The sequence below is a fragment of the Colossoma macropomum genome, unplaced genomic scaffold (assembly GCF_904425465.1).
Source record: "Colossoma macropomum unplaced genomic scaffold, Colossoma_macropomum, whole genome shotgun sequence".
Classification (NCBI taxonomy): domain Eukaryota; kingdom Metazoa; phylum Chordata; class Actinopteri; order Characiformes; family Serrasalmidae; genus Colossoma; species Colossoma macropomum.
Genome location: NW_023496020.1, coordinates 995,083 through 1,018,400, shown reverse-complemented (window position 1 = coordinate 1,018,400; position 23,318 = coordinate 995,083). Strand labels below are relative to the sequence as shown.

At 39.9% G+C, this 23,318-nt stretch overlaps 1 protein-coding gene across 1 annotated transcript in view; it reads right to left on the bottom strand.

Annotated features, from left to right (window-relative positions):
- Window positions 1-23,318, bottom strand: part of fbn1 (fibrillin 1) — a 165,256-nt gene that overhangs the window by 78,424 nt on the left and 63,514 nt on the right. Inside the window, exons 14-28 of the mRNA XM_036564582.1 lie at window positions 23,113-23,238; window positions 21,514-21,636; window positions 14,937-15,059; window positions 13,898-14,050; window positions 12,855-12,908; window positions 12,625-12,750; window positions 11,466-11,591; window positions 9,153-9,272; window positions 8,300-8,437; window positions 6,431-6,481; window positions 6,171-6,296; window positions 5,170-5,397; window positions 4,086-4,211; window positions 3,827-3,955; window positions 286-411 (exon numbers count right to left, since the gene is read on the bottom strand). Coding sequence (XP_036420475.1) covers window positions 286-411; window positions 3,827-3,955; window positions 4,086-4,211; window positions 5,170-5,397; window positions 6,171-6,296; window positions 6,431-6,481; window positions 8,300-8,437; window positions 9,153-9,272; window positions 11,466-11,591; window positions 12,625-12,750; window positions 12,855-12,908; window positions 13,898-14,050; window positions 14,937-15,059; window positions 21,514-21,636; window positions 23,113-23,238 — 1,875 coding nt within the window. The remainder of the gene's footprint in view (window positions 1-285; window positions 412-3,826; window positions 3,956-4,085; window positions 4,212-5,169; window positions 5,398-6,170; window positions 6,297-6,430; window positions 6,482-8,299; window positions 8,438-9,152; window positions 9,273-11,465; window positions 11,592-12,624; window positions 12,751-12,854; window positions 12,909-13,897; window positions 14,051-14,936; window positions 15,060-21,513; window positions 21,637-23,112; window positions 23,239-23,318) is intronic.

Here is a 23,318-nt window from a genome sequence, read left to right as displayed (position 1 = left end):
ATGCACACTGATATGAAGAGAAGAGAAGAGAAGAGAAGAGAAGAGAAGAGAAGAGAAGAGAAGTTGACGAGTCGCTAATCATGTGATTATGACACTAACAACATGGACGCCTCAGATAAGACAGCAGATGAGGAGTCTGGTGATCCCAGGGTCTGTATCTCTAGTTACCTGAAGGCTAGCAACGTGATCCAGGGCTGTTGGAAAGGGCCCATCATGCTCTACTGACCTGTGGAGTTTGACTTAATTTTAACATTTCTCCACCAATTTAGCTAAAGTGTCACTCACCAAGGCAGGCGGAGCCATCAGTTGCGATCTCGTGGCCGGGAGGACACCGGCACCTGAAACTTCCCTCCGTGTTCACACACTCACCACCACGACACAGCAATGGGTTTCTCTCACACTCGTTAATATCTGCAGAGAAATAAAGTGTGTTACCATCACTGTTCTGTCAGTGTTCATGTGCTCAGCAGAACCACTCACACTAAATCACTGGCATGAATACAGCACATATGGTGGGACAACAGAACTTGGAAAAGACCCTTACTGAGAAATTCTTCATCAAAAAATTTAACATTTCCTGTGGAGTCCCACAGGGTTCAGTTTTAAGGGCCTTTGCTTTTCCCGTTGTACATGTTACTTCTAGGTGATGTCTTTAGGAAATCTGATAACAATATGATGACACTATTATACATTTCCATTCATTCTGGTGATCAAGCCTGTTTACACTGTGTGTCAGATATTTCTCAGCGGATTTTCTACAACTAAATCATGTAAAAAACTGAAATACTGAGCGTTGGTACTCAAACTCATACATCAATCCTGCAGCAGGAAACCTGGGTGTGATCTTAGACTCTAAACTCTCTTTTATCTGCATATAAACACAGTCACTAAAGCAGCTTTTTATCATGTGAGAAATATCGCTAAAGTTCAGCCTTTTCACTCTCAGAGTGACACAGAGAAACTTAGTGCTGCGTCTGTTCAGCAGAGTTGATCACTGTAATGATCTTCTTACTGGAGAAGACAATCCATCTCATTAGCCTGTATCACTAGATTCATTTTATGGTTTTTGACATGTATTAAGAACCTCCAAAATGTGATTGGTTGGTTCTTCTGTCAGTTCCTAATTATGTTGGTAGTTAATCTAACGTGTAAGGCCTTCAGTCCCGCTCCAGAAGTCCTAACCAATAAAAGAGTTTTTTCAGCTGTATCAACCTAGATATCTTAGAGAAAGCAATCCTGATTGAACAATTTTCTGCTCTGCATTTCAAGAATTTACCCCTTTCGTTTCTGACCAAAACTTAACAAGGAAACAAGAGAATAACTACAATACTTACAGATCTTAAATACAACAAACATGATGATTATTACTATTAAATAAAAATGAACTAAATATTCCAGACATGTATTTTGTAGTTAACAGCCATTAAACGTGTTGAGAAATTGAGGTTTTAAAATTCTTGTGAAGTACCACAGAGTTCAATTTTAGAGTTTTTGCTGTTCTCTTTGTACATCACTTCTAGTTGGAAACATAACCTCTCTTGGAAACATAATACAAATCTTCGTAGCTATGCTGACTGTACACAAAATGCAGCTCTAAATGCCCTTAAAGCTCCTGAATGTCTGTCTGTTTATGATCTTAGATCTGCAGATACTGACCTTCTGCAAACATATTCCGTAAAATACAGAAAATGTTTTTATTAGACAGTCAAGCTCAGAGCTCACTTTTAATAAACATTTTAAAATGCAGCTTGTTAATTTCACACTTCATTAAAACTCTACGACTCTTTGGTGTTTATCTTTTTAATCTGATCATATGATTTTAAATGAATACTCACAGTTTCTTCTTACTGTTAAGCTTTATCAGCTGTCTGTAAAGCACTTTAAGATGCCACTGGTATGAAATTAATATAGTAAAACCCACAAAACTCACTTCTACTGCAGTTGTATACACTACAGGGCTAGCAGACTGAAATTAGGCAGAGTATTTCTTTAATACTTTGAGGAATAAAGGTGTACAGATGTAATAGATCAATAGTGCTCTAGATAAAAGCTCCTTTAGTAAATTAAATATCAGCCACAGTACAATGAAGTAGAAGCCGCTGGTAAAAAGCTCAGTCCTCTGTGTGTTTTACCCTCCTACACCAGCCTGTGTGCCTCTGACTGTGTTTATAGGGCACTCGGGATCCCATGCCATCAAAGGAGAGTCTGAGTGTTCAGAAAAACGCTATATAAACTTAGTGATTAAGAGAGGATAAACCTTAACATCATTTATTCTCTTCCAACATTGCTGTCATATAAATAGCTGACCTGAATCAGCAGCTTCTCGCTCTCTCACTCTCTCTCTCTCTCACCTCTCTCTCTGCTCTGAGTTCTGGAAATACTTACTGCAGGACTGGCAAACCTTTACTATTCATGTTACAATGATTAGATTTCAAAACTTGGGTTATAGTTATTTCCTGGCTCAAAGAGATTTATAATGAATTTCTTATTTAATTACTTTTCTGTGGTATTTCAGTTTACTTTAATCAAATGTGGATGTGCAGAAGATAATTTAAAATAAACAGCTGTAAAAAACTAAAGCAAATGTATAAACAAAAGTAGGATTAACTGTACAAGTGTTAAAGAGGAACAGGTGCAGTCATAGCGTGGTTAACAGGTGCAGATCATGAAAAGGGGCAGTGTGTTAAATGGGGGAATGTTTTTAACAGGTGCAGGTATTGAATAGCTGCAGTAAGTTGAAAGGGTGTAGGTGTTGTACAGGGGCAACTGTTGAAACGTGCAGATGTTAAACAGGAGTGGCTGTGCAGGTGTTGAATAAGTGCAGGTGTTGATTAGGGATAAATAAATGCGTTAAACAGGTGCTGGAGTCAAACATGTTCAAGTGATAGACAAGCGCAGGAGTTGGACAGGTGCAAGTGTTAGACAGATACAGGTTTTAGACAGGTGCAGGTGTTGAACAGGTTGTGGTGTCAAACATGGGCAGGTGTTAGACAGGTGCAGCTGTTAGACATGTGCTGTTGTTAAACAGGTGCAAGTGTTGGACAGGTGCAGGAATCAAACGTGCAGGTGTTGAACATGAGCAACAGGTGCAGGTGTGCAGGCAACGGGGTTAAAAAGATGCAGGTGTTGAACAGACGCAAGTGTTAGACAGGTGCAGGTGTTTAACAGATGCAGGTGTTAGGTGCAGGTGTTGAACAGTAGCTGCTGCTGAACAAGTGCTGATGTGCAGGTGCATTGTGTTTAATTGGTGCAGGTGCTGAATGAGGCAGATGTTGCATGAGTGCAGGTCTTCAACAGGGGCAGATGTTGCACAGGTGCAAGTGTTGAACAGGTGTAGTTGTTGAACACATGCTGGTGTTAAATAGATGCAGATGTTGAAAAGGGATAAATCAATGTGTTAAACAGGTGCTGGTGTTAGATGCAGGAGTCAAACATGTTGAAGTATTAGACAAGCGCAGGAGCTGGACAGGTGCAGGTATCAAACACATGCAGGTGTTAGACAAGAGCTGGTGTTAAAAAGATGCAGGTGTTGAACAGTTGCAGGTGTTGAACAGATGCAGGTTAGACAGGTGCAGGTGTTGGACAGGCGCTGGTGTTAAACCTACGGGTGTTAGAAAGGTGCAGATGCCGAACAGATGCAGGTGTTAGACAGGTGGAGGTGTTGGACAGGTGCAGGTGTTAGGTGCTGGTGTTGAACAGGTGCAGGTGCTAGACAGGTGCTGGTGTTGAACAGGTGCAGGCGTTGTACAGATACAGGTGTTAGACAGGTGCAGGTGTTGGACAGGTGCAGGTGTTGAACAGATGCAGGTGTTTGTTCTTCACTCACCCATGCAGTTCTTCATCATCATGAATCCGCTCTCGTAACCAGGGAAACATTCACATTCGAAATCTCCCGCTGTATTAACACACGTGCCATGGCCACACAGATCCGGAGAGATACGGCACTCATCGATATCTGTACGAACACACAAGTAAACAGACTATACATTCAGCTTTTGTCTGAAGTGCATTATTAAAAACTTTACATCTGTTTACAATTCCAAATTTCCCTGCATTTGACCGGGTGCTTTTACAGGCAGACTCACCTGTGCAGTTCCTCTCGTCAGAGTCGAGAGCATATCCACTGTCACACCTGCAGCGGAAGCTGCCGACGGTGTTCCGGCACTTTCCATTGGTGCACAGGCTGTGAATCATCTTACACTCATTTATATCTGAGGAGAGAAACACAAACACAAGATCAGCTGCTTGAGTCGCCACATTGATTACAAACACTCAGCCGAACACTTAATCACTTCATAATTCATTTCTGTTTTGTTTTCAAACTATTTATGCCTTGTGTGAATACAGGACTAAGTAAACGGATGCCAGGGTGCAGACATGATTATGGGTTCAACAGCCAAGCACATACAAGTCATGTCCAAATATTGGACTGTTTTCTAGGAACTTTGGTTTGTTTGTGAAAAATCTGTTGCTTACCATACCAAGGTCAAAAGGTCAGTGTGCATGAAATTTGGCAGACGTCTCTATTTCAGAGCCCACATCTTTTATAAATGAGGCTATTCGAAAAATGTTGTCCATCATTTGTGCTCTAGTGGCTCCACATGCTGCAGAGTGCTTGGACCCAAACATCACCTCATGAACCACATTGCTCTCATAGCAGTTACAACAGTTCACTGAAATAAACTTATTCTTAATAAAGTTCAGTGAAAGCACTGTCTTGGTTGCTAACAATAATTTACACATTAAAATTTTTTGTCCACTGATCAAAAGCTGCACATTTAAAAAATATGTTTTTTCAAGGGCTCTTTAGTAAAGAAAATGGGTCTGTATAGAATCATGAACACTCAACAAACGTTTCTATGATTAAAGGGTTCTTTGCATCGTGAAAGTGTTCTTCAGATTGATGGAAAATGTGCTGTATATGGTTCTATGCTGTGTCTGATCCACTCGCACCAGCACAACACACACTAACACACCAAGTATGCATAGAAACAGATGGACTACAGTCTGTAACTGTAGAGCCACAAAGTGCTCCTGTATGGTCAGTGGAGCTGATAAAATGGACAGTGAGTGTAGAAACAAGAAGGTGTTCCTAATAAAACACTTGGTGAGTTTATATTTTGATATATATTCCAATAACCACACCCATTCCTAGCTGTAGCACTGTACCTTTGAGGAAAGGTTTTCCGTTGATGAAATCCCCACGGTGGGCGAATCCGGGTCCGCGGGGGCAGAGTAAGGAGTACTCCGGCGTTCCTTTCTCTGGACACTCATCACACTCTGGACCCCAGGCCACACCTACTGAGCAGCAGCAGGCGTCCACGCGGTGCCGGCCTGGAATCACAGCTCCGCAGCGCTCATCCTCATGGGACAGGTAACACTGCTCCGTACGAAGATCTGCGCAGACAGACACACCGCACACTCATTTTATAACACAGAAACCAGGCAGTGGCACAGACAGACCCCTGAGGGGCTCTTTTGATTGTACAAGTGCCCTTTTGGTCGACGTATTTAATTATTGTGTTTTATAGGGCCATTCTTCAAGATCATTTTCAGAGAGGCTCAACGGAGCCTCGTCCAGGCTGAATGCTCTCTCTGGTGTGGAGATTTCCCCTCTGTAACTCTGACCTGATCACCACAATGCTAGAAATCCAACCAACAAAGCCCTGACAGTCTCTTTAAGAAAGTGTTGCCTTACACAATGTGGTTATTTTGATCAACATCCAAACATAATGTCAGCAGTAAGGGGACACTAATAACTTGCTAAACCAAGTTTGTGTTATTATGAAAAACAAAGATATTATATGAGACCCTGTGGAGCTCTTAAACAGTGATATGACTCAGGGTGTTTTCACACTTGTCCTGAATGCTTGAGTCCACACCCCACCCTGTTTCTGGGCTCGTTTGCGGGAGGGGCTCATTATCGCTAGTTTGCTGTCTCACCCAAGTTCTGGTTAGGATAGACAATATTAGATAAGCCTGACTTCAACCAAGCAGATTTTAAATTAGAGGCTCTTCTTTAGTTCTGTCTGAGTGAGTACCAGTGAACAAGCTACCTTAAAAACTCTTGAATCTAACTGTAGTGAAATCACTGTAATGTGCGACTTTAATAATAATATCAATAATAATGCGTTTGTGCGTCATACACACAATTACATGTTTACACGCACCAATGCAGGTTCTCCCAGATGAGTCTACAGTCATTCCAGTGGGACACTGACAGATGAAGGAACCCACGGTGTTTACACACTTCCCATTAATACACACCCCTGGGAAAACCTCACATTCGTTCACATCTGCATGGAGCAAGAGAGAATGAAAATAATGCAGTAGGATAAAAGGCACAGTCAATAAAGATTAATTTTGAAATAATGAACTGGTTCAGTGGTATGTGAGTGTGGGTGGGCAGGTGTGTGTGTGAGTACCTTACCTTCACAGATCGTTCCTTTGACTCGGGAATGTCCTTTCGGGCAGATCGGATCTGAGGAGAGAAAAGCACACATATAACATGCAGATGTATAGCAAAATCCAAAATATCCAAACATAATTAAGCAGCATGTGTGAGATTTCAAACACTTTAAGGGCTGTTAAAAGCTATATTATATACCTGTGCACCTACCATCAATAATAAATGGGAAAATTGGGCTGGCGTGCTTTGGGAGGGCGAAAAGATCAGACTCTAAGCATGTGAGTTAAACTGTATCTAGAACAATCTATTCTAGGCAGGGGCTGGCAATATGTCTAAAAAAATAACAATCCTTAAGGAAAATTTCACAATGTGTAAGTTGGCTTTTCTTTTTTCTGACATCTAACCAGTTTAGGGATGCATCGATACCGATAATGGAATCGAGTATCAGTCTAATAACATGCTCATTAACTCATACTTGTACCCATAAAAGTTCACCGATACCGACATATGATATCCGCTGATACTGTATTTATTGTAAGCCTAGTGTAGCTGCAGCACTACTGAACAAGCGCAGTGAAAGAGGATCTGCTCATACAGAGAAGTGTTATTGACTCCGTCACAGTCGGACACAAAGCCCTCGGTCACTTTAAACATTCCGCCTTGGCAGATTCCCACCAGGAATGTGTGATTTTAGACTGTTTTTAAACACACACAACAATAATCACAGCCGTTTCCCCAATACAGGTGGAAACATAGGCTAACATAACAGAGGCAAAAAGTTGACACTTACTACCAAAGTCTATATATGCGATTTTACTCTGTTTGACTGAATAGAAAATCGAGATATAAACGTTAATACGGTGATTATTTTGTAAATCGGGCTGTAGAGACACTGCACTGCCCTACCATGAACATCACCATGTTTGCTCAGTACTCATGTTGTTCTGAATGAATCAGCTTTATTGGTAATGGTCCATAGACAGAACGTCTGTAGAGGCTGCATTTCACGTAGCAGGTCAGTCAGACGGAACGTTTTCGTATGGTGTGAGTATATAAGTCGTAGCTTTGTCTGAACACGATGGTCTATTCAAACGTACACTGTGAGTCATCAATGAATATTTCTAAAATCACACAGTGTCTGTCTGGCTTTGGAGGACATTAAGCTACAGCTCAAACAGCCAACCAAAAGACTCCAACAAGACGGAAGACTGGAAGTGTGAGCTCCTTGGATGCGTTAGCCTCGGATGTGATTCCTGTTGTCACTGTGCTGCTGCTGAAAAGGACAGATGAGGATCAAAACTATGAAACCTATTTTACTTACAGTTGTACAGAAGCGCTTTTCTGACTGGGAACAAAACCCGCTCTTCTCTACAGCAGCGCTACTGGATCCAACTAACAACTACTTCATTCTAAGTAGGTTACTCAGTATGGTATCGGACTCTGTATCTGCGAATACTAAAATCATGTACTCGTACTCGATCTGAAAAATGCTATCGATGCATCCCTAGACCAGTTGAAGCAAAACAGAACCAGCAGTTCAATAACTGGATTTAGTTCACTCATTCACTGACTTTGTGATGAAACATGTGATTGGTCAGTGTCCTAGAGGTACTGATGATGCACACGATATGCTCCGAAAAGCCTGCTGTATTGTAATGTAATTATCACAATAATGATTAATATTGTCGTATTGCGGTCCTAATTCTAAGTACAGTAAATGTGGTATTAATGTGGGACAGCTATTTTCAAACTGTCTTAGGCTAAGGCCCACTTTATGGACAGTAAGTGCCACACCGGGCACCGATCTGAGACCCTTGAGACATACGCCTGACCCCACAACACAGCACTGCATGTAAATAAACGTGTGTGTGTGTGTGTGTGTGTGTGTACCTTGTTCACAGCGTGTGCAGGGTGAACCCCATGCGGCCCCCAGCGTGGCACAGCACTGCGACTTCAGCGTGGCCCCGTTAATGTTCACCTCACAGTGACCATTCACCGCCTTCAGCCAGCACGTCCCCTTACCTGTCTCTGTAACGCACACATAAACACACGTAAGCATTCAACTATACAGTCGTATGCCAAAGTTTATGTTTCATGAATTTGACAAATTATGTTTTGATAATTTAAGTGAACATAACTCATTCTCTGAAAAGAACACACATCTGCTAATTTTAGATCACAATTTCTATTTATTTTAGTTTAACATATTGGAAAAAAATATACACATATTAAATGTGCATTTAATTAAACTTCTGCGCAGGCCATGATTTACGTTCTAACTTTATTTCACTCAATATGTTAGATTCTACAAATAAACAGTAACTGCATTAAAATGTGTGCAAAAGTTTCTTTAACCAGCACAAAATTTCTAGATTTCTGAATAGAGTCCCAAATTCTGATTTTTCTAGATCAAATTCTAAAATTCTTTTCTTCACCAGATTCAGATTTCTCTAAATTCTGATCTTTCTAATTTAAGCTCTACAATTTGGATCTTTCTATTCCAGATTATGATTCCTTGTTTTTCTAGATCTAATTCTAATTCTAATTTTTTTTTTATCTTTCTAGATGCAATTCTAAAATGCTGATGTTTTCTACACCTGGTTTTGAATTCTAAACTTTTCGAGATCAAATTCTAAAACTCTGATCTTTTCAAGTTTGAATTCTTAATTCTGGTCTTTTCTACATTGTAAAAATTCAGTAATGAGAGAAACAGTGAGTGTTTGTGTAGTGCTGTGCTATGTACCGATGCACTGCGTCTTAGACGCATCCAGAGTACTGCCGGTGGGGCACATGCAGTTGAAACTGCCCACAACGTTCCTACATTCTCCGTTAACGCAGGGGTTTGACTCACACTCGTTGACATCTGTATTAACACACACAAAAACACAGATATCAGAGCTCTGGCTCAGAGACACTAATGCTCAGTTCAGCAAGTTCTGAAGGTCTAAATTGACATGATCATGGTAAACAATATAATTTTAACTGACTGATTTCAATCAAACGTTATAGAGAAGAACATAAAAGGGATACTGAGCCTCATTCTCCAATTTCTTCCTGAGTTTGTTCTTAAATGTGTTCTAGAGAAAGGACCTAAGAAAAAGTCTATATCAGATTTATGACGTGTTCTTAAAGCACAGAACTGTTCTCACCTTTGTGTGTAGATTCTGTTCTTACCTAAGAACAAATCCCAAATAAGAAAACATGGGTGAATGTCAGAATCTTCGTCAAAACTAAGTAAGTGGGTTTCAAGAAGAAATTTCTTCTATTTCTTCTTAGTGGTGAATGAGGCCCAATGTCTTTTCTCAATCTCAAATCTCTTGAACTGTTGAGATGAAGGCCCTACTGGTTAATGAGGCTTTTTCATTTTAAGCCATGACATCCAACTAATGGGAGCTTTGCCTCGCTTAAGTGATAATGTTGCTTATTTTCTGGTAACCAGTTAGCTGGCTACATTAACATCGCTAGATAACATTAATACGATGACCGTGCTTGTTCTAGAATTTTTTCCAGATTTTCTGTGGACGCTGTGGATGCTCTTAACTGAAATCCAGTGTTCAACAAAATCCAATCTTCACTGAAAACACAACATTAGAATTCAAGGATTTAATTCCAAATTATTTATTTTACTTACTTCACGATGTTACAACCTTGAGGAAAAAAAAAACTACTTTTTGTAAAAAAAAAAAAATTAAAACACCTTTATTTCTCTAATAATGGTGGTATTAATGATAATATAGCACTAATATTTCTAATATTTCTAATATTAATATTTGTAAAGTCCACTCCCAATATGGTATATCATGAAAAAAAAATGTACATTTTTGAAAGTGGTCTGTAATGCATTTTGTAATAAAACCCTTCAGATATACTGAGAAACATTTACAGACAGCAAAGTGGACAACACCATCACCCCTCATACATCCACTAATGCCACTGTAGTGCCAACAATGCTGCCACCATGTCATTCTATTGATTTGTTCGTATCTTCTTAAACTCTCCTTTAAAGGCTCTTCATATAACATGATTCTCATATGTTTCATATCGAAATGCTTCGTTATCTTCATCACTGCTTTCCAAAACCGCTGCAGCAACTTCAGCAGCTGTAAACTCTCTGCACGCCATTTCACATGTGTCTCCGATGTGGACTGAATGAAGAGTGAAGGGTTTCCGGCGTGATGGTCGGTCCTTAGTGATTTCCTGAGTGTCCACTGGTCAGTTTCACACAGAATGTAGATGGACACACATGAATCCACCAGTTCCACACGGTCAGAGGCAGATGACGTGTATCTCAGCCCCTCTTCATAGCCTTAGAACTCTGGATGTGAGTCACGTATGATCTCGTGATAAGATGGAATGGAAAGGGCGACTCTACAGATTCAGGAAATGTTTGAAGTGGATTTCTGTACTGGATTAGCACAAAGATATGGAAACAGATATAGAAAAAAAGAATTTGAGGCCTTGACATGTTTTTGAACCCCAGAGGATTAAACAACGTAACTATGTCCAGTTCCCGTTCCACTTCTGTCCGTGTCTGTCCTTCTTGTTTTCTTTTCCTGGTGATGTTTTCCTAATCACATGCTTTTGTTCTTGTTGTCTTTGCTCCTCACTAGTCCCACCCGTTTGTCACACCCTCACCTGGTTCCACCTTGTTACTCCTTCCTTTCATAATCCTTCTCAGCTGTGTCTTGTTCACAGTGTATTCTCCAGTGTTTCCTTTGTCGTGTATAGTGTTTGTTTCGTGTGTTCCTGTTTTCTTCTGTGTTTTGTTTTCTATGGTGTAAGTCCTGCATTTGTTACTTTCTGAGTTTGCCTGGTCATTGTCTGGTTCCTGTTTGCCATGGATGTCTCTGCTTTGATAGCCTCAGCCAACCGTTACCTACACTTTGTTAACCTGGACTCAAATTAAACAAACTGCCTCCAATGATACACATGACTGCATGCCAGCGTAGCATCGCTGATTGCTCTACTTCAGAGGCTCTGAACAGTTTTACTGAGAGCCAGATTATAAACGCAGCCAGAGGTTCTGTGTTGTGTTGTGTTCGTTGCTCTGACTCACCCTCACACACTTCTGTCTCTGGGTCGAAGATGAGGCCTTTCGGGCAGTGGCAGGTGTAGCTGCCCGGAGTGTTCCGGCACAGACCGTTTTCACACAGCAACTTGTTCACTGCACACTCATCAATATCTGAGAGACACACAGAGATGGGTCATTGACATGATGTGCATTTTTTGTGTCCAGGTCCATTATTTTCCCCAAAAACTATTTAACAAATACATGACAACATCAAAATGTTCAACACTACCTCTTTTATGTGAAACAATTTTCAGTGCATCCACATAGAAATCCTTTTAGTATCTTTTTGCCTTCAAAAGTCTAAAAATGTCAGCTGGTGCAACCATCTTACCACATGTTGATTAAGTAAACTATCACAAAAGTTAATCTATTTATGAAAACTTAAATAAAATAGTTTGACTATGTATGAAAACATTAAAATAAAACTATGTTGCAAAATAAGGCAACTTTAAAAGTGCTCAACTCACTGAAAAACTTTTGTCTGCAACTTCTTACTTCCTCAAATGTCAGCTGGCACAACCAAAAACAAAGGACTTTTATTTTTACATGCTTTTTACAAAACAGGGGCCAGGGTACTGCACCATAAAGAAGACCCTAAGTGACGTTCATGGTGCAATGCCAAGGTCACAAATTTAGTAAAAGTGTGATGTTTGAGTGGTTAGAACAGTTCAGTTTACCATGTCAGGTGTTCTGAACCATGAAAATGTGGAATAATTATAATAATGTTTATTTATTTGAAAAAGTATATCACCACCACTGTGAACAATTCTGACTTTCTCTTTTCTCTAGAATGGAGCATTTCACACCAGACCACTGTGAATGACTCTGTTCACATCTTAAACATTTAATTATACAGAAATTTTGAAAAACTGGTGGATTTCCTTTTGAAAGTACTCAAGACACACCATTGAAGGTTCCACCCCAGTGACAGTTTAGTACCTTTTTACTAAGAGTTTACTGTTATCTATAAACATAGGTTAAAGTATGGACAATTTCAGACTTGATGATGACTACTGCTACTGTTTTAACAAAGCAAAACACTTGTGTCCAGCACAAAACTGAAGAAGCAGCAACACGTCATGGCTGATCGATGTTGGGGGTAAGGGTGTAAGTGCAGTAGTGTGCGCATGGTATACACACACACCTACGCAGTTCTTGCCGGTGGTGTCCACCTCGAAGCCCTGGTTGCAGTTGCATTTGTAGGTGCGCAGCATGTTTTCACACTCTCCGTTCTGACAGATATCCGGGTTCAGGGCACACTCGTTAATATCTGCAAAACAGGACACAGAGGAACAAGAGGAGGTCATCCTCCTGAAGAGTGTGTGTGTGTGTGTCTGTATGTGTGTGTGTGTGTGTTTGTGTGAGTCCTCTTACCTCTGCCGTCGGTGGTGGTGCCAATTCCGCTTGGACACAGAGCCGCAAACTCAGCTGAAACACACATAGATGCGCACTGAACTTTTAAGTGTGTAATGAAGCAGCAAAAGTGATTATTATTGATAATAATTCATACTGATATGAAAAATCACTCACTCAGTGCTTTATTAGGTACACCTACCTTGTATCTACACTCACTGTCCATTTTATCAGCTCCACTGACCATATTGGAGCCTTTTGTAGTTCTACAGTTACAGACTGTAGACTATCTGTGTTGTTCTCAGCACTGCAGTGACACTGACGTGGTGGTAGTGTGTGTTGCGCTGGTGCGAGTGGATCAGACACAGCAGTGCTGCTGGAGTTTTTAAACACCTCAGTGTCGCTGCTGGACTGAGAAGCAATAACATTCAGCCAACAACGTGCTGTGAGCAGCGTCCTGTGACCACTGATGAAGGACTAGAGGATGACCCACACAAACTGTGCAGCAGCAGATGAGCTATCGTCTCTGACTTTACATCTACAAGGTGGACCAACAAGGTAGGAGTGTCTAATAGAGTGGACGGTGAGTGGACACAGTGTTAAAAACTCCAGCAGCACTGCTGTGTCTGATCCACTCAGACTAGCACAACACACACTAACACACCATCACCACGTCAGTGTCACTACAGTGCTGAGAATGACCCACCACCCAAATAATACCTGCTCTGCGGGGGGTCCTGTGGGGGTCCTGATCATTGAAGAACAGGGTAACAAAGTATGCAGAGAAACAGATGGACTACAGTCTGTAACTGTAGAACTACAAAGTGAAACTATATGGTTAGTGGAGCTGACAAAATGGACAGTGAGTGTAGAAACAAGGAGGTGGACCTGATAAAGCACTTGGTGAGTATATGTGTATATATATATATATATATATATATATACACACACTGAACACTTTATCAGGTCCGCCTCCTTATTTCTACATATATATATTGATCTAGTCAATTAAAAGCAGCACTTTCCTCAGTGTGTGTAAGTGTGTACTCATGTATGTGTGTTACCTGATGTCTGCGGTGGGCACGGTTGGCATGGTTCCCCGAAGGCATACTCCACACTGGCACAGCAGCATTCAGATTTAGTCACAGCCCCAAAGAACGGCCGCACACATTGACCTCGCTTATAGCCCCCATAACACGTACTGCGCATGTGAGTGTCTGACAGAGAGAGAGAGAGAGAGAGAGAGAGAGAGAACATCAGAGAAAATAAATACTGCAATGTGTGACGCAAATAACGTTTTAAAACAACAACTAAACATCACACAAGAAGCTCTGCAGTAAAAGTCTGGTGAATTATTAAAGAGCTCTAAAACTCTAACTCATTTGTAGGACTTTTAATCAAAGGAAAAAAAATCTTATCACAACTTAAAAATGGCCAAAACGTATTAAAATATTACATTTTTAAATCTTACATTCTGTTCTTTGGAAATATTTTATTGGTGTCAATAAATGCTTTCTGAACAGAGAGAGAGAGAGAGAGGGAGAGAGAGAGAGAGAGAGAACAGAGAAAGAGAGAGAACAGAGAGGAGGAGAGAGAGAGAACAGAGAGGGGGAGAGAGAGAGAGAGAGAGAACAGAGAAAGAGAGAGGAGAGAAAACAGAGAGAGAGAGAGCAGAGAGGGGGAGAGAGAGAGAGAGAGAGAGAGAACAGAGAAAGAGAGAGGAGAGAAAACAGAGAGAGAGAGAACAGAGAGGGGGAGAGAGAGAGAGAGAGAGAGAACAGAGAGAGAGATGCCTACAGTGCCAGTGAGAGGTTCGTTCTACATGTAGTGAAAAGAAAAATCCAGATCAAACCAATAAAACAGTGAAATGCGCTGTGTGATAAAAGTTGGGCAAAACAGAACATTTCATCACACTCGGCGCTGACCAAGAGCAGAGCCATAAGCAACTGGGCCACGTCCAGAACCGCTATAAAATCACCACTGAGAAACACGGGGAGAGAGGGGGAAACACTCTGACTCCACACACTGACTCCCTTTTCTGTGTGTGTGTGTGTGTGTGTGTGTGTGTTTGTTTGTGTGTGTGTAGAGAAAGTTGGTACTCACCCACACACGTCCGTCCGTCCAGGCCCACAGCGAGTCCAGGCATACACTCACACCTGAAGGAACCTTCTGTGTTAACACAGCGTCCATTCAAACAGATCCCTGGGGCCTCACACTCGTCCACATCTGAATCACACACACACACACACACACACACACACACACACACACACACAAGAGATACTGACATGTTTCTACACGCAAATTCTATATTTAAAAAAAATCAAACAAATCAATATTTCACTTTTCAAACTCCTTTATAGAACATTATAATCAATAAACTCTTAATTTTCATGAATTTTACGTTATGTCTGTTTTTTTGTTCAATCAGTTAATAACAATATCAACTACTTATTGTATCTAATTCTTTTAGAAAATCTAAAGAAAAAGAAAAGAAAGCATACACTCTTTAAAAAGAAGGTTCTTCAAGGGTTCTTCAGTAAAGACAATGATTCTACATAGAACCATGAACACTCAAAGAACAACTTGCATGATTAAATAGTCCTTTGCATGGTGAAATTGTTCTTCAGACTGATGGAGAATGTGCATGCAATGGTTCAGTGAGTGTTCATGGTTCTACATAGAACCATTGTCTTTGCTAAAGAGCCCTTGAAGAACCATCTTGATTGCAGAGACTCTGGTTGCCAGTGACAATTAACAGCAGCAAACCGCCTCCAGTCAATGAGAATAATGATCTGTTTACACGAGACTGACAGCAGAACTATAAACTCTAAACCACAACATCTAAACGCTCTCATCGGCACCAACGCAGAACTACAAGGGTGACGAGAGGGAGGTGAAAAGAGCGCAAAGGAAAGCAGAGATACGAAGACAGATCTTTCAGGACGGATCAAATGAAGATAAACCTGCTGACCGCATCAGAAACAACCAAAGCAAAAAGCAGAAATTACCTATAGTCAACATTTCACTGCAAAGAGTGGAATATCAGCACGTGAACTTGTCTGAAATCTAGCCGATATAATTTCTTCTCTTTTAAAATCTATTGCTTTAATCATGTTTTAACCATGTTTTAATTTCCTTTATTCTTTACTTTAGGTCACATTTTAATGTTAATTTGAATTATCTTTGAATTTTCTCATTTACAAAGTGCTTTAAATAACTTCAGTGTATGAACAGTGCTCTATGAATAAACTTGCCTTGTTGTAAGCTTATTTTAATATTATTGAATATTATTCATAGATTAATTTTTCCAGACCTTTTTTTACATGTTTTAAGCAATTATCATGCATAAAATAATCTTACTATAGTGGCAGATCATTTAGAAGCTGGTTTCAAGCAGACAAGCAAAATTATCTGCCAATATAGTGAGATCATTTCACTTACTAACATTACTTAAAATGAGTAAAAATGTCTAAAAGTAAGTTAAATGATGTTATAATAAATGTAAAACAATTATCTACCACTGAGTTCATTTTACTCACGATAATCACTTAAAACATGTGCAAAGTCTAGAAATAAGTTAAATGATCTTATAATAAGCTTACAACAAGGCATGTTTATTTATAAAGCACCGTTCATACACCGAGGTCATTTGGTGAAAAAAAGTGACCTAAAGTACAGGAGAAAGGAAATTAAACCATGATTAAACCAAGAGATCTTAAAAGAGAGAGAGAGAGAGAATTATTAAGTAGTTAAGATGTAAACAGAGTCGTTCAGAGTGGTTTGGTGTGAAATGCTCTCTTCTAGAGGAACTTACTGAGTCAGAATTGTTCACAGTGGTGGTGATAGGAACCAGACGTCCACCTCTAAAAGCTCCCTCACAGAAAGTTATTACATAAAATGGTTATGAATTCACTGTCTGATGTCTGAAACATTTTTATGATAGTTTTGAACATCCACTCATGGTAGAGGGATACTGGGAGGGATGCTGAGGCAAAATAGTCCCCAAAGAAAATGTATTATTTCAGATTTTCCACTTTTTATTCCATCATCAACATTCCATATAAAACTCAGAAGACACGTGTAGGTTCGCTGGTGCTTTTGGATAGTAAATAAAATGTCTATATTTGTGTTGTTACCATGGCAACCCCTCATTCCTATCACCACCACTGTAAAGAAATCTGAACCATTTCACACCAAACCACTCTGAATCACTCTGATTACATTCTTAAAAAATTAGTAGAATTCCCTTTTAATAGAAGATAATTTGCAGTTTCTGAATTCCATCAGTAAACATTTCATGTATTTTTGTAAATACATGAAATGTATTTTGGTGAGAGGTGTTTAAATTAAGGGGTTTTCCAGAGCAAATAATTTGTGGTAATTCATTACTAATGTTGTGATGTGGGCAGGGTTTTCACAGGTCCTACCTGATTGCTGAGGATGCTGGGAAACCTCAGAGAAAGTGAACGTAAGCGAAGCATTTTTTTTATTTACTGTTTGGGTAACACAAAGGCACCTGTACTGTTAGAATGCAATCGCAAAATTGTGTTATGTTTTATGTACTTAATGTTTATTTTCTCACTTACATGCTCAAATTTAATGAGCTTTACGACTATACAAATGTAATAATGTTGAAAATAGTGCATGCAGTCGTACAGAGAATACGTGGTATGTGCAAAGACTGAAAAACAACAAGCTGAAATTAAAGGAGTGAAGTGAGTCTGATTCCCTACACAGCCTGCAGTGTTTCTGTGCCTGTAAAGAGATTCAGCACAAAGTCTTACAAATTTACTAACTACAAAATCACAACTGAAGCTAAACTATTGCACAGGGACTAGTTAACATTAGTGACTTTCCCCATCAATTGCAAATGACCAAAGTCATCTCAGCGGGTGCTATACAGAACTCGGTGGAGCAAACTGTAACTTGCACTACTGTCTGTTCAAACTAAATGAGGATAAAGCTAGTCTTATGTATTTGGGTGTTTTTCTTGCTTTTTTCTGTTGTACTGAACTTGTACCATGAGGTCCAAACCGCGGTGTGAACCGAACCGTCACTTTAGTGTATCGTTACACCCCTAGCAGCTTATAACTAAAGGTTCATTAAAACATTCCCTCTTGTGTGTGTGTGTAACTGATCAAACAGATCCACATTAGAGCACAGAGTGCATCATTATCATTCTAACCCAAACAATCTGTGTGTGTTTGTGTTATGTCTGAAGTTGGTGGGCTGTGTATATGTCTGTGTGTGTGTGTGTGTGTGTGTGTGTGTGTGTGTGTGTGTGTGTGTAAAGGTTGGTTTCCTCTGTCTTAGACACAGGCAAATCCAAGTTCCTCACTAGACTATACAGATCATTAATGAGAAAATACATCAACCAGAAAAACACCCGGTTTCACAGAGAACTGTGAAAAAGAGACTCAAAATTTCAAGAGAACATGCTTTAAGATTTTTCAGTTTTGTCAACAGCTGCTTTTGTAATCATCCTCACCAAAGTTCATTTGGCAAGATTTGTTGTTTGTCATCCAGAATGACTTAATCCGCTGTTCCACTGCATGGTACTGGCTTGATTCGACTCGACTCTACTCACATTTTTTGGTTTTCCAGGTGAACCCGGGACCTGGTACTATTTGTGGTATCACCTCTGTCGGGTTCCAAGTGAGCTGAGCTGATACCAAAAGGTGACATGGAAAAACTGCTGATTGGTCGGAGAGAATCGTCTCCATCACCAGTTCTCTTACCCTGTGTCTGTGTAAATGTATGTATCTGAGTATGTGTCTGTATGTGTATCTCTACATGGACACCATTTGCCCAAAAGTATGTGGACATCCGACCATGACATCTATATAAGCTTGCTGGACGTCCCATTCCAAAACCATGGGCATTAATATGGAGTTGCCCCCTTTGCAACTATAACAGCTTCCACTTTCCTGGGAAGTTCTTCCACAAGATTTTGGAGAGTGTGAGAATTTCAGTCTAAAGAGCATTTGTGAGGTCAGACACTGATGTTGGACAAGAGGGCCTGGCTCACGATCGACGTTCTATGTCTTTGCATATTGCTGCTGTCGGAAGAAAATCTCTTATCTTTGAAAATATCTGTTGTCCTTTACATTGTGTGTAAATTTCATGATGATTGGATCAAAAGAAATGACCCAAACTGAACAAAAAAGTCTAGTTCCATTGACTTACATTAAAAGTAAAGTAGGTTTTTTCCTTTTCTTGTAAAGTTATCATTTTGGACATTCTTTTCTTTCGACAACAGCGATATAATTGTGTAAAATGTCTTTGTGTGCTGTAGCATTAACATCACACTTCACTGGAACTAAGAGGCCCAAACCCTGAAAAACAGCCCCAGCTCATTATCCCTCCTCCACCAAACCTTACTGTTGGCATTATGCATTCCAGTACGGAGGGTTCTTCTGGCATTCACAAAATCTAGATTCATCACTCCAGAGAAAATGTTTCCTCTGCTCCAGAGTCCAGTGGAGGTGTGCACCCAGTGATCTTAGGTTTGTGTGCGGCTGCTCGGCCATGGAGACCCATTTCATGAAGCTCCCGACGCACAGCTCTCGTGCTGATGGTGCTTCCTGAGGCAGTTTGGATCTCTGTAGCAAGTGATGCGACAGAGGGTTGACGATTTTTACATGCTTCAGCACTCGGCGGCCCACTCTGTGAGTTTGCGTTGTCTCCCGCTTCATCCATTTCACAATAATAGCATTTACAGTTGAACAGGGCAGTTCAAGCAGGGTGGAAATTTTATAGTGGCAGTACCACATTTAAAGTCTCTGAGATCTTCGGTGCGACCCATTCTACTGCCAATGTTTGTCTATGGAAACTGCAAGGCTATGTGCTTGATTTTATACACCTGTTACGAACGGGTGTGGCTGAAACACCTAAACACAGTAGTTAGGAGAGGATACTTTTGGCCATATAGTGTATATGTTTTTAGTGGTCTGCTACCTGACCTAGCCTAATTTTTCACATACAACACTGGACTCCAGTTTGCATTGAATGGGTATGACAAAGCAGGTCTTATTAACTGTTTGTTACAGATAATATAAAAAGAAATCTTGCTAAAGGGGAACTGTTTAAAACTCCAGTGGTTTAGAGACGTCATGGAAGCATTAGTCATAAAACAGTATTTTGTGCTGTGATAGCAGGATGACCTTCATGTTGTGTCTTCAGAGACATGTTTACTGTTCCGCAGCAGCTACAAGCCCAAGACAAACGTCAGTGTATGTATTCTTCCTCTCGCCAGTTAAATCACTGTCATTACAGCAAATGTTCGGCTTTCTGATCAGAGAGCAGAGTTTATTTAGATCATATTCTGTTGAACATCTCCAGCTTAGAGTAATAAAGTAAGGCTCTGTAAAACCGTGTCAACAACTCCTGCTGAAATCATTGAAGAGTAACTCCAACCTAAGACTTTTTTTCATTAACAGCTGAAATGCATTGTTCTGTAATAATAAAATATACCAGCCTTGCTTGAAATGCCATCTTTCCAAAGTGTGAAAATATAATTTTTATCGTGGTCAGTTCCACCTCTTCAGCGCCCCTCCGGTTCAACTCTGCTATAGGCACGGATGATGTGTCTTCATACCAAAGTACCATGACACGTCACAGTATGCAAATGCGTCAACAAACATTAATGCCCCCTGATGACTCATGCTGCACTCATAAAAATGAAAGCATAGGAGCCTGGAGTGGGGAGATAACCACACTCTCACGCTGAGCTAAATATCCTCAGCACCACCTCACAAAGTCGCAATATATATTTATCAGGGTTGGGGGAGTAGCTAAGTAGCACGCTACTTTTTGGAGCTAACTACAATTTTTTTTAGGTAATAGCTGTAGCCGCTACAGTTTTATTAAATGTAGCTAATAGCTGTAGCGCCTACAAATTTTTGTGTAGCTACAGTGATAATTTGTACTACAATTTCGCTACAGGCTTCAGGCAATCTGCACAAAATCTGAACCACAGAACGCAGTCGTTAACTGGGCTAGTGCCGACAGCAATCTGAACTGAGCCACGAGTGCGAGTAAACGGTTACGCGCTCGCCCCATACGCTGATCACCCCTTACTTAGCTCAGCTTAGCTCAGGTCGGCAACCGAAATGTTAAGAAGAGCCATTTTATCCTTTCAACAAAAATGAAACCACATTGGGAGCCACAGTATTTTATGTCCGTTTTACCATCATGGCTGTAAGTATGTCTCAGTATGTGCTCATGTGCTAGTATAGGCTAAAAAAATAATATAAACAAAAACGCAGACGTACTTTGCTCTGCTTAACCTTCAGGTCAGCTGTAGCCGCTTTTCTCGCTCACATCCCAGTCAGGAAACTTTTCCGCAAAGTAAAAATGTCTCTCAAAGTTCGACATCTTAGTCAGTTTCTCATTCACCAGCTTCTTGTTCAAATTATCCCATTATCCCATAAGCCCAAATTATCAGTTGGGCTTGTTTGGTGTGTCAGGTGGAGATTCACAAACATTCTGACAGTCGTGCTTTGAAAGTAGCTAAAAAGTAGCCACTATTTTTTCTGGAAAAGTAGCTAAATTGTATCTAGCTACAAAATTTGGGAAAGTAGCTACAAAGTAGCTAACTACTAATTTTTCAGTAGCTATCCCAACCCTGATATTTATACCTATGTATCAATGAGTGTGTGTGTGTAAAGTCTCGTACCTATGCAGTAACGTCCAGTGCCGTCCAGTAGATAGCCAGCTTTGCAGATGCATTTGAAGCTTCCATCATCATTAATACACATTCCATTCAAGCAGATGTTCCTAATCTGACACTCATCAGTATCTGCGTACACACACACACACACACACAGAAAGCAATGTGTCAGCAGTTAATCGAAGCAAGATTGCTGCATTCTGTGATTGCAATATACCTTATACTCAAACACAGTGATTATTTATTTTTTTTAAAAGACTGCATTATTTTGACTAACAGTTTTTTATGAGTGTGAATTTAAATGAGTTTAAATTTACTTTATATTGCATAAAGTGTGAGAAAAAATAAAATAAGCAAGCCCATAATACTATTAAAAATGATTCAATACTGACTATGGAATTAATGTGTAGGTTCTGTAGTTATGAGTGTGAGGAACTGAAATGTAGACAAGCAATACAGAATGCTGGTAAAAAATCCCAATAAACCGTAGAACAGACAGTTTATATCACAATACCTACACTTAGAGCCAGTTATTCATTCAACCTAATAAGAAACTGTAGAACAGACTCGTTTTATATCACAATACCTACATTTAGAACCAGTTATTCATTCAACCTAATGAGAAACTGTAGAACAGACTCAGTTTATATCACAATACCTACATTTAGAGTCAGTTATTCATTCAACCTAATGAGAAACTGTAGAACAGACTCAGTTTATATCACAATACCTACATTTAGAGTCAGTTATTCTTTCAACCTAACAAGAAACTGTAGAACAGACTCGGTTTATATCACAATACCTACATTTAGAGCCAGTTATTCATTCAGCCTAATGAGAAACTGTAGAACAGACTCAGTTTATATCACAATACCTACATTTAGAACCAGTTATTCATTCAACCTAATGAGAAACTGTAGAACAGACTCAGTTTGTATCACAATACCTACATTTAGAGTCAGTTATTCATTCAGCCTGATGAGAAACTGTAGAACAGACTAAGTTTATTTCACAATACCTACATTTAGAGTTAGTTATTCATTCAACCTAACAAGAAACTGTAGAACAGACTCGGTTTATATCACAATACCTACATTTAGAGCCAGTTATTCATTCAGCCTAATGAGAAACTGTAGAACAGACTCAGTTTATATCACAATACCTACATTTAGAACCAGTTATTCATTCAACCTAACAAGAAACTGTAGAACAGACTCAGTTTATATTACAACACCTACATTTAAAGTCAGTTGTTTACTGAACCAACCTAAAATGCTAACTATGCCATTGGTAATCACAGCTGAAAGTGACAATAATGTTGAAATTACTACCATTATAATTTTAATATATTTAATTAGATGACATAAAAAACTACACCAGATCTATCTTAACAGTGAAATTAAAGCCCTAACATTTTAAATTAATAACAAACTGTAAATTGTACTGTGATTCTGTTAAGCTGGTCCAAACCTCACAACAGTAACTATGAAAGAACACATTTCTAGGTGGAGCCTAGACAGGGCACAGCCACAGGTACTGTAAGTGATAATATGTAATGGTGTGCATGCACGTAACTGTGTGTGTGTGTGTGTGTGTTTGTGCTACCTTGGCAGTTCTTCCCATCAGAAGAGAGCTCGAAGCCGGCGTTACACACACAGTGGAAACTGCCCTCCGTGTTCACACACCGTCCGTTATTGCAGATGCGGCCGTTAGCCACACACTCATCCAGATCTGCACACACAGAGACAGCATGAGTGTGAGTGAGTGTGTCTGATGTGTTAGGGTTGTCAACACTACCTGATTAAAATCAA